We start from the raw sequence: 10,909 nt of genomic DNA on the forward strand, positions 1-10,909 counted from the left end.
GGATGTGCCTGGACAAACAGCTTTCTAACAAAGCAGATTCAATAGAATGTAACAGTATAGCCAAGAAGAAAAAAAGTCACAAAACTACTATTAGCATCTTCTTTCTTTACCTTAATCATAGAAAAGAGAAGGTGGCTTTACTTCTTAAGGCTCCATTTATGCTGTATGATTCCAGAAGAGAATAGTATGAGGGGAAGTACGTTGAATAGACTAGGTAGAAAGAGATAAAGTGAGAGTCTGGGGCAATAGATTGAATAGCGGATGGGAGGGACCAGTGCATTGCTGGGATAGGCCTCCCCGATCAAAGGATCCTATGGGTGTCAAGTGTGTGGTGAGAGGCATGGACTCTGAGGTACTTTCAGGGCACCTGAAGTAGTGACATACAGGAAAATGTAGCAGGACATCAGTGCTTTGTGCTGACAAATAGAAAAATTGAAGAACATTGACCAAGAATCTAGATCCTCCCTTAGTTTTCGGATACTTTCTTAACCTGAAGATTTTTCTATAATACTAGGGAGCAGGGCCCCAAAAGAATGACTGAATTTCTTATCAAAAGGGGGCTTGAGGGGATCCCTGGGTGGCTCAGCGGTTTGGCGCCTGCCTTTGGCCCAGGGCGTGATCCTGGAGACTCGGGATCGAGTCTGTCAGGCTCCCTACATGGAGCCTGCTTCTCCCTTTTGCCTGAGTCTCTGCCTCTCTCTCTCTTTCTCTGTCTCTCTTGAATAAATAAAATTAAAAGGGGGGGAGGCTCGAAGTAAATGAGATTTTGCTCCTAGTGTTAGAGACTGTAATTCATACAGTCAAGCATTTTAAAAGGGAAAATGAAAAACACTGCAGTGTCATCTCATAACATAGAGCTTGTGAAGAAATAATCATAACTGAAAAATAATACAATATAGCTATTACTGAAAAAAATAACTGTTCTTGAACTGGGGTCTCCAAACTACTACTTGTGGGCCAAATCTAGCCTGCTCCCTGTTTCTGTGAGTAAATGTGCACTGGAACGGAGCTACCCTTTATGCTTTGTCTGTAGCCACTTCGATGCTGCAAGGACAGTGGAGTTGAAGCTATAACAAACTCAGTGGCCTATTTACTGTCTTGGTCTGCAAGAAAAAAATTGTGGATTCTGGAAGAGGATCAAGTAAAGTTACTTTTCAATGCAGCAAAACTACAAAGAGAAATAAAAATGAGTGAAAATACAAGAAAATGGGAAGATTATACACACCCACTTTCTCACACACAAATACAATCCACTGTTGACCTGACGAAACAGAAATTGCAGAAAGGAACACAAGGAGCATCATAAAATCATCATACGAGACACCTGGGTGGCTGAACGGTTGAGTGCCTGCCTTTGGCTCTGGCCGTGATCCTGGAGACCCAGGGATCGAGTCCCATGTTGGGCTCCCTGTGGGGAGCCTGCTTCTCCCTCTGCTTGTCTCTCTGTCTCTCTCTCCCTCTCTATCTCTCTGCATCTCTCACAAATGAATAAAAAAAAATCTTTAAAAAAAAATCATCCTTAAAAAAAAAAAAATCATCCTAGAAGAAAACTTCTCCAAGATACAGTAAAACCAGTAAAACCTGTGTTCAGATAGACAAGGACCACCACCTACCATACAGAGCACTGGATGGAGAAACCAGTGAACTGGGAGATAGTCCAGTGTCACCGTTGAACTGTGAGGATGAATACAAATATTTGTAAGGAAAAACTGGGGCTTTTTCTGGAATTCTAAAGTGCAGCCATAAAAGCTAGAGGACAGTAGAACAATGTATACTGGCTCCTAAAATTAATGTATGAACTCTCCATTTTTGTGGCTTTGTAGAAAGTCATGTTTTAATCCTGAGGTGCTGTCATTTGGGTCTGTCTTGCTGAGTTTTTAGGATTTATCAGGATGACACCAACATTTCAGTAGATAAATGGTGTAATATCTGGAGTATATTGTTAAAAGCAGCACTGGCGTTAGGACACTGAGTCAGCTGTGCAGTGTCCCATTGCAGTGAGATCATAGCATCTAAGTGATCATGGGAAACTTGGGACTGATTTAAGATAACCTTTGTCTCTGGCAGGATCTCATGATCAGTGAAACAGGGTAAGGAAATCCCTCTAATGATGTGAATGGGCATATTGGTCAGGCAAGGAACATAGCTAGTAGCAGAAGTTACTGTGACACAGGATTCTGTACCCTGTAAGAGGTGGTTGTCGGGGATTAGGAGTCCGTAAACCCCGGTGTAGTAGGCTGAGTTTAGATAGGGTTTCATTCCCAGCCAGCTCAGACCAAAAAAGTGAATGAACTGGGACCACATCTCCAAACAGACCACCTGGTTGATTCCAGTGTGGAAGGTTGTGGGGTGTAATCTAAGTAATAACTATCAAAATAATGTCGGTTTGTTAATGATGAAAGCTAGAAAGTAATGTTAAAATCAGTGTTGTACTCAAATCACCCTGTATCTTCTTTGCTAACAATAAGAGTGACTGGTGATAAAGTCGCATTTGCCTTATTTCTTTTAAAACAATAAAACCTAAATGGTTATTACACAAATAAGGCAGTGGCCGAAGCTAGGCCAGATAATCTACTTTAAGTTTTACATAATGAACTATTTGTTTTGCTTTGCCAGTCATTTTGTGTGTGTGTGTCTATGTCTCTTGAGGTAACTGTGGTAGTCCAAGATGTTGGGATCCTGATGTCCTGGGGGAAATTGTATTACGGTTATTAAAATCATTTACCCATACCATATAAATCCATCAGAATCAATATGCTGCTAATAAAATCTTTTCTCAACACATTCTTCCCTGTAATTTAGAAAAGGCGCCGGCGGATTGACCGAAGCATGATTGGAGAGCCAACAAATTTTGTGCACACGGCTCATGTAGGATCGGGAGACCTGTTCAGTGGAATGAATTCAGTAAGTGTGTTTATGGGAGGTGCAGATGGGGTGTAGACTTGTGTCACCTGTATTATATGTACACCCATTCTTAATGATTATACAATGCTCAGTGAGTTTGTAGGAACTGAATGTAAGTACAGAACATGAGCATAGAAGAAAATGACAATGAAAAATTAATCTCTCCTTAACTTGCCAAAGTATGCATGTATTTCTTTGTCCTGAAAAAATACTTAAAAGGAGATGAGTTTAGAATGAAAGTTAATAGCCCTTTGGCTCTCCTGCCTCCTAGCAGAGGAATGGGGGGATGTTAGCCTTTTAGTAATATTTAATTTCTTTTCTCTTGATTAAGTTGCCTTCTGTGAACATGTTTATTGCATTTACCTTGTAAAATACTAGCTTTTTCTTGATACCAGAATGTTTGTGATTTATTCATAACTAATGTGAATACTTGAGTACTAGGCAGAGGATTATACTTTGTGCGTATTTGCAGTCTTTATTCTAGAGATTTTCATGAATTTCACAACAGACTTTAGATTTACTCACTTGAACTCACTTATTCCTTAATTTTCATCTAAGACAATATAGTGCTCTCTAATAGAAGCATTGCCCAATGAGGGTTTGTGTCAGGGCTCTGCTTCATTTTTGTCCTAAAGTAAATAAGCCATTAAGTATCGAGAGCCTCTTAACCCCAAATCTAAAGTAAACAGATGTGTCTAAATGATCTCTAAAGCGTTCAGAATCAGAAAGTCAATTAGACTTGTATGAATACAGAACGAAAGATTTAACAAGAGAACAGAGACTTTTAAAATAGGTAGATGGATATCCTGGATACAGCAAAGAAGTTGGTCACATCAGTTACTAGGCAAGCAAACGAATAACATTTGTAGCTTCCTGGAAAGGAAACAGCTTGTTTGTTTTAAATCTGTAGGAAAAGTACTTTGTTGTTCAACTGCTTTTGTGGAAATTTAAGAGGTGTCAGGTTGCTGTCAAAATACAATTCAGTAGCTTTGTTTCCCGGATCAGCATGAAATGAAAAGACCAAATGGGAACCTGTGACTTTCGTTAATGGAGTTATTATAATACATATAAATAGAGTGAATGGTTTCAAATTTATTATACATGCTGAATTTTAATTTCTTAACAAATGTCTTCTTCTGCATTTCATATTTTAAAACTCTATAGGATGAATTAAATTTTAGTTCATGTTTATTTCACTTTTTAAATACTGTTTATGTACATTTCAGAACTTCCTTTAAAATTCTTTTTTGACTTTTTGTTTGCGCAAGGAGACTGTCGTTGATGTAGGGGACTCTTGTGGCCATCAGTTTAGCTAGAACTTCAGGATGGTCTCTTGTAGGGCATCCATGGTCTGTCTCTTTAGCTGAGAGAGCTGGATCAAGACAGGCCCTCAGCTGTCAGTCTACCTGCTGAGTCCAAGGCAGCCTTCTCTGCTTACAGAATACATGTTTTTTAATGAAGTGTCTTAGCTCATTAGAACCTAATGTGTCTCTGAAAGGTTTTTTGTACTTAACTTTAGTTTTTGTTTGTAATGTGACATGCAGCCTCTGACACAGAGCACCAGGTTGGTTCTTCACACACTTCTGTTGGGTTCAGTATTACGTAATCTCCGAGTTTTCCTGAAAGTTGTATCAGTGGATAGACGTAACTTGTATGAGCCTGATTCGGTAAGAGAATTCTTTGTGTCTATGCAATAGTGCAAGGGAGACAAAACCAAAAAATGTTGTTTATCCAAAGAAATAGCTTGCCTTAAGTTAGTCTGTCCTAACAACTGTGCAGCATGTATGAGGTACAGGGCTTGATGCGTTTGGAACAGCTCTGCCACACTGGATTCCTGAACAGGAGAGTTTCTCTTTTCCCTTAAATACACTGTGCTTCTCAAGATTACCTTTCATACTAACTTCTTACCAGAAAGGATCCCATAACTCTTTTAATAACATAGTCTTATTGTGTTAAAAAAAAAATATATATATATATATACACAGTCAAAAATAAGCTATTAGAAAATCCAAAATCTGTAGTGTGAAACTGAACAACTGACTTTTGGAGGAAAACAGTGTTCTTGCTTAGAATCAGCATGACGTTATGAATGCATGATGTGAAAATACAAACATGTTACTTTTTATAAATAGGCCTGAAATACCTAGGAAAGGTAACATGTTAGGGAGGAAATTATTTGGTACCTGGGTAAAATAAAGGTTGTGCCACAAAACATGTTACCTTAAAGGAATAGGAAATGAACTTGAACTGATAGCTTATGCCTCTAGCCTCTAGACCCGGCACAAGGACTGAAAATAAACAGGCCGATAGATTTCAGGTGTTTTTTTTAATACTCTTACCTGAAGTAGTCATTTGAGTAATGTATATATAGATAAGACTGTAACACATGTGATATCGCTAGAGTAATATGTTCCACATTAAGATTTTCTCACTGAAACCCTTTTGGATCTAAAGAAGCTATGCATTTTATTTTTTGCTTTTTTTTTTCCTATTATATTTAAACCTACCTTGCTTAGAAAACAGGCAAATCTTAACTACTTTGTTTAAACATACTGACTCAGGATCACCAGTGAAAACACATCATAGTCAGTATTTGATAAATGGATGTTGTTACCAACCCCCCCTCTCCCTCCGAGGAACCTTGGGCGGGTGAGGAGGCCCACTGAGCTGATTGCCAGTGCTCTGACTCCTCACTGTTAGGGAGGCACCTCCAAAACATCCTCACTGCTCCTTTTTATAGCATTCTAGCCTGATTGTCTGCTTCCAAACTGCTTCTAATTGGTATCAGCTTAGATTGGAATAATGTTAATCCACTAAGGACACTTCTCAGCTTGCCCATAAGTTCATGTGGCTTTGTTACCACTCAGTAAGAGAAGATGCGGTGTATCATACAGTCCATCAGAAAATAGCCATCTTGGGTGAGGGGAGGAGAGATTATCACATTAACTATTTGAGAGGATAAATACTTAAACCAGAGTTAAAATGACTGAATAATTTTGAACCACCATCCAAGTCTTTGGATTCTTTAGGGCTGTATCACATGGGACTTTAAAAATTTATCTTGGGATGGTCCAATTTCATTTGTATTCTTTTTGTTTGATTCTAAGTAATTGAGGTGATCATCTCTTGAGGTGTTTGTAAATGAAGAACTTGAGTTGATGTGTGTAGTTCAGTTTTTGAAATGTTATCACGTACATTGTGAATTATAAAATAGGTAAGTGGGGAGAGGAAGTTGAGGCCCGAAAAGTGTTGTTTTTGTTTTTTGTTTTTTGTTTTTTTTTTACTAGCTTCACCATTGTCTAAGGGCAGTCAGAAATTTAAGTCTATAAAAAATTTTTGCTCTAAAAAGTATCTTCCTTAAAACTGCTTTAGCTAAAACATGGAGACCAGAATCAGTTGTATCATCCCTAGTTCTTGACTTTGCTTTGTTTTTGTCTTGTTTTAGGTTAGCTCCATCCAGAACCAGATGCAGTCCAAGGGGGGCTACGGGGGTGGGATGTCTGCCAGCGTGCAGATGCAGCTTGTGGACACAAAGGCTGGATAGCCCCTCCTCCCGTGAGTACCTGGGACATAGTCTGAAAAAGGCAAAAATAGTTTACTAAGTGTTTCAAGTGATGGTCATAGGCACTTGGAATAGTAGTTTTAGGTTGCTCTTTCCCTTAGGAAGAACACTAAATGCTTTAAGACATCCAGTGAAGGATACTGTCCTTTAAACATCAGTGAAGTTACTATTTTGAGTGTTGATACTTTGGGGGATGCCATGTATAGCCAAGTACCTTTATGTTTTACACTACATTCTTGATAAATCTCTAAGAAAAGTTGTCTAATTTTAAGTGTAAAAATAATTTGAATTTTTCTTTTGGTTTTGTAGGTCATTGTGAATTTCTGTGTTTTCTCTTTTCACTCTTAATTTTTTGTTGTTGTGATTCCTTTTCAAATACAAAAAAGAAGTGTGATGGCATCTTGTTCACCCTGTTGTGATTCCTCCAGTGAGACGTTCTTGTTCTGCTCTGAAGAAGCTGTTGTCAGATGAACCCTGCATTTCCTTCAGCTGGCATGCATGCCTTTGGACTCACGGACTTTGGATCGTGGCTTAATTTTTATCAATTATGGATCTGATCTTAGCATGATCTTTTTTTGTGAATGCTAGCACTATTTTGCTTCCCCCCCCCCCCATTTTGAAAGTTTCTATTTCCATCTCCAACCCTCTGCCTTATGAGTTTGTTGGTAAGGTAGGACCTGCTATTGTTAATTTGTTACTGTTTCTGTATATTTTGGAAGGTATGACACCCACAAGCACAATGATCATTTTTATTCATTTGAAACATTGAGAATAGATATCTGCATGCTTTATGAAGTTGCTTTGGGAGCCCACGGGAGGCCAGAAATGAGTGTTTCTTTGCTGCTGTGGGCTGAGGGTAGCTGCTACTGTTAGAGAAAGGTTAGCTGTGGCACCAAGTCGCGTCAGTTTCACACACAGACACAAAGGTAACCTGTAGCTTATTTTAGAATCAAAATCTGGCATTCATAAGGCATTCATTTGGTTGTAAATGTTCAGTATATTTATTTTGAGAGCAAGGACCTGTGAACAGGTGTGGGTATATATCAGCGTTGTGGTGATGCCCTTGTCCAGTCTCACTGTGTACTCATTCTGTTTGTACTTGTTTTTATTTTAATGCAATGGGATCTGTTTGTTAACTCCTGGCCGGTAGTACCACCTGCAGAGTCATTGGCTTCTCCACAGTCAGACCTGTGTGGGGGCAATGGAAGTTAACCCAGAGCAATACAGTGACTTCGCTGAATCGTTGCCAGTGAAAACAATCTGTGGAGAGACTGTTTTTTTTCTAGGACAGTGATGAGAAACCTTTGCTCAGGCTCCAAAATGTTGATTCTTCACAAATTATGTGTATTTCTGTAAGTACCTTCCCTATGAGGGTGTAGTGTATGTATGTTCATTAGTCTGATTCAGTCCTAACGGTGTTAGTAGGATTAACATTTTATGCAGCAAATGGGACTTAAGTGAAAATGTAGAGAGCTAAGAAATTAGATAAGTAATTGAATAAAGAGTAATTGTTTTCTCTGCATCTTAGTCCCGGGGTCTTATGAACCGGGTAACTAGATAAATAGCCAGCTTATAAAGGCAAACCAGGAAAGCATTTCTCCATCAGTGCTTTTGAATTTACCCAGTGCAGTGGGGTGCTGGATTACTCAGTGCTTGGGTTTCTGCAATTTGAGGCTTAATAAGTGGCAGTCCCAAAGAGAGAGCCTGTCAAGGAAACATTTATGCTTAGTAAAACAAAACAAAACAAAAAAAAACCAGGCATTTTTGCAGTTGACTTTACTGTGTGGATACTGCATTCTGGAATTTGCTGAGTAACAGTGTCATTCTGTATCCTGCCAGGAACACTGCTTTGTACAAGGTCTTAAAAAGACAGATTGGATTTTCTGGGCCTTGTCAATAGTGCTACTTTTTAGTCTCTTTTGAACTTTTAAACTCATAGTACAGGGAGCCCTGCTTCTCTTTCCTGAACTCATGATATGATTTTACTTTTATTTTTTCTAATCGATATGTTGTTCTGTGGACCAAATACTCCAGTGAGTACCAGAGTGTCCCTCCATGGAAACTCCGAGGCCACACTCTGAGTGTGTAACTGACCTACAGTAGCCACACACCAAGGAAGGTGCCAATAAATTCAAGAAGAAAATTACAAAAAATCTTAATATACTAACCTTGGACACAAATTTTTTAGGGAGGCTTGAAGAGAGTGTGAAGGGCAGCAGCTTCCCCCACATCATAAGTGGGATAAATCTTGGGCAGTGTGTCTCATATTAAATCCTAAACAAATAGGATTGTTAGTACTTTGCTGAAGTACATGCTAATAAACATTTAGCACGGGAAACTGAATGAAGGTTTAACCAATGCCATGGATTCTGTTAGTGATTTGCATTCTGTAACAGAGGTGCTTTCCCATGATGTAGGCATGAAGTGGTGCCAATAAGTATAGACCGGAAATGTTAACTATGGTGACTGGGTTCAGCATTTCCAATGCAGCATTATCGCCTTTAAAGTGGGCCTTTAAAATATTTTGTGAGTATATATTAGCTTTCACTTTTGTTATTAAATTATAGCAGTTTCATTAGAGAGAGCAAGTTTGCCTTGATTTTGTTTAAAATGACTTCTGCTCAGCACCCAGAAGATAAAATTGACATATTTTTATAATATAAGCATACTTTTTTTGTACATTGTGTTCATTCAGTGTTGGCTTGTAGATATTAAAAGAAAGTATTGATTTTGATTCAATAAATGTTTTCTTTCCATCCTGGTGTGGTTTTTTCATTTCAACTAGAATTTACTCCAGAGGACCTTTCTAGCATTCTTGTACTTTCAGTTATTACTGTCCTGCAAAAACCTTCACTTTTTAAGAGAGGAATTAAACCTGCTGAGGAAGCTGTGAGCTACCCTTTTAGGCAGGTATGGACCATTTCCAATTTGAGGGGGCAGTTGATGGTTTGTTCCCTAAGAAAAACTTCCAATGTCTGGAGGCAGTTTGGGTTGTCACAATCTGCAGAAAGGGTGCTACTGCCATCTGGGTGGTGGGGGTAGGAATCAGCGCACACACACACACACACCCCCCAACAAAAGTGCCAGCTGAGAAGCCCTGGCTTTAGGACAAAGATTATACTCACTAAATACATCCAATAAGAGACTCCTCACTGCATTGGACCTGGTGCATAAGGTCAGTTAGGTTTGGCTCAATCATGAGATGTGCCAAGTAAGGTTGTTCTAAGGAAGAAAAATCAATGAGAAAATTGTCTTCATTTCATGGCCCAAGACTTTAAGAGGAAATTGGGTTAAGATGAAGTTCTTACCACAATGATAAAATAGTTAACAATAAGGCATCCTGATTAAAGTATCTGAAGAAACTGATGGTGGTTTATCAGGAATTCTATTTTGAGCATGTTTTCAAAGGTTCATAAGAAAAGCACAAAAAGTAGGACGAATCTATCAAAATGGTTTTAGAGCCATGGTCAGGAATTTGCTAAAACCTGTGGAAATGCAAAAATCGACAAAACTGTCAGGAAGGAAATTATTTATCCTCTGCTTAAAATATGCTTGGAGCATACCTGCATCTTAAGAAAGTGAGTGATAGGGATGCTTGGGTGGCTCCGTGGTTGAGTGTCTGCCTCTGGCCCAGGGCGTGATCCTGGAGTCTCAGGACTGAGTCCCTCATTGGGCCTTGAGGCCCAATGCTCCTTGAGGAGCCTGCTTCTCTCTCTGTGTCTCTCATGAATAAGTAAATAAAAAAACAAAAACAAGTGAAATGTTAACCTCCAGTTAACATTTCCTCCATGTCTTCATCCCGCATGGGCTAATAAGAAACCATTGAACCACCTCCCGTTGATCTGACTTTATATTTTAGCACATTAACTTTTCATCTTTGTGATTTTTTTTTTCTTTGTGATGTTTTAGATGCTTTCTACCAGGTGGCTACAGCCTCTGGGCTGCTTTTGACCCCTATACCCTCATCCTCCAATCTCCTCATCTTAACAGTTTCTGTCTGGTCTGCCTTTGATACTCAAAAGAAGGAAGTTACCACCAGAATAAGGAGATCCAGATGTTTGATCTGGAGGAGTGGTGGTGGTCCTGGCATCACAGACACTGTCCAACTCTAACCCACACTCCACAGTTCACGGGAGCTTTTATAACCGCATGTGTGTGGAAGCTTTAGATCAATAAATGCACCGATAGCCTGCTATGGGAGACCAGAAAGGATTCTGGGTTTTTGTTTTGGTCTTGCTCCTTTAAAGGAACAGCAAGTAAGGTAATCACTGAAAAATCCTCAGAGCTTCACCTAGTCATCTTTTTCTTAATTTATTATTTTCAGCTACCTTATACATCCTTTCTACATCTGGGCCTTTAAAATATTTGAGTCCATTAAGTCTTAACATTACACCCCCATTCTGCACAGCAGCACACTTGGGCAATGTCCGCAGACATTTTAGT

The 10,909-nt window shown here is 39.1% G+C and overlaps 1 protein-coding gene across 6 annotated transcripts in view; it reads left to right on the plus strand.

Moving 5' to 3' along the window:
• Positions 1 to 9,222, plus strand: part of CDC42SE2 (CDC42 small effector 2) — a 116,507-nt gene extending 107,285 nt beyond the window's left edge. For 4 of the 6 annotated variants that reach the window (XM_072840911.1, XM_072840915.1, XM_072840916.1 and 1 more), the window contains 3 exons: positions 2,803 to 2,904; positions 6,350 to 6,459; positions 6,853 to 9,222. In XM_072840911.1, the coding sequence (XP_072697012.1) occupies positions 2,803 to 2,904; positions 6,350 to 6,448 (201 nt within the window). In that variant the 3' untranslated portion in view covers positions 6,449 to 6,459; positions 6,853 to 9,222. Of the gene's footprint in view, positions 1 to 2,802; positions 2,905 to 6,349; positions 6,460 to 6,775 lie in introns of all 6 variants that reach the window. The other 2 variants (XM_072840912.1, XM_072840914.1) reach the window with 1 other exon arrangement.
• The last annotated feature ends 1,687 nt before the right edge of the window (positions 9,223 to 10,909 follow it).

Source organism: Canis lupus, chromosome 10 (assembly GCF_048164855.1).
Source record: "Canis lupus baileyi chromosome 10, mCanLup2.hap1, whole genome shotgun sequence".
Lineage (NCBI taxonomy): Eukaryota > Metazoa > Chordata > Mammalia > Carnivora > Canidae > Canis > Canis lupus.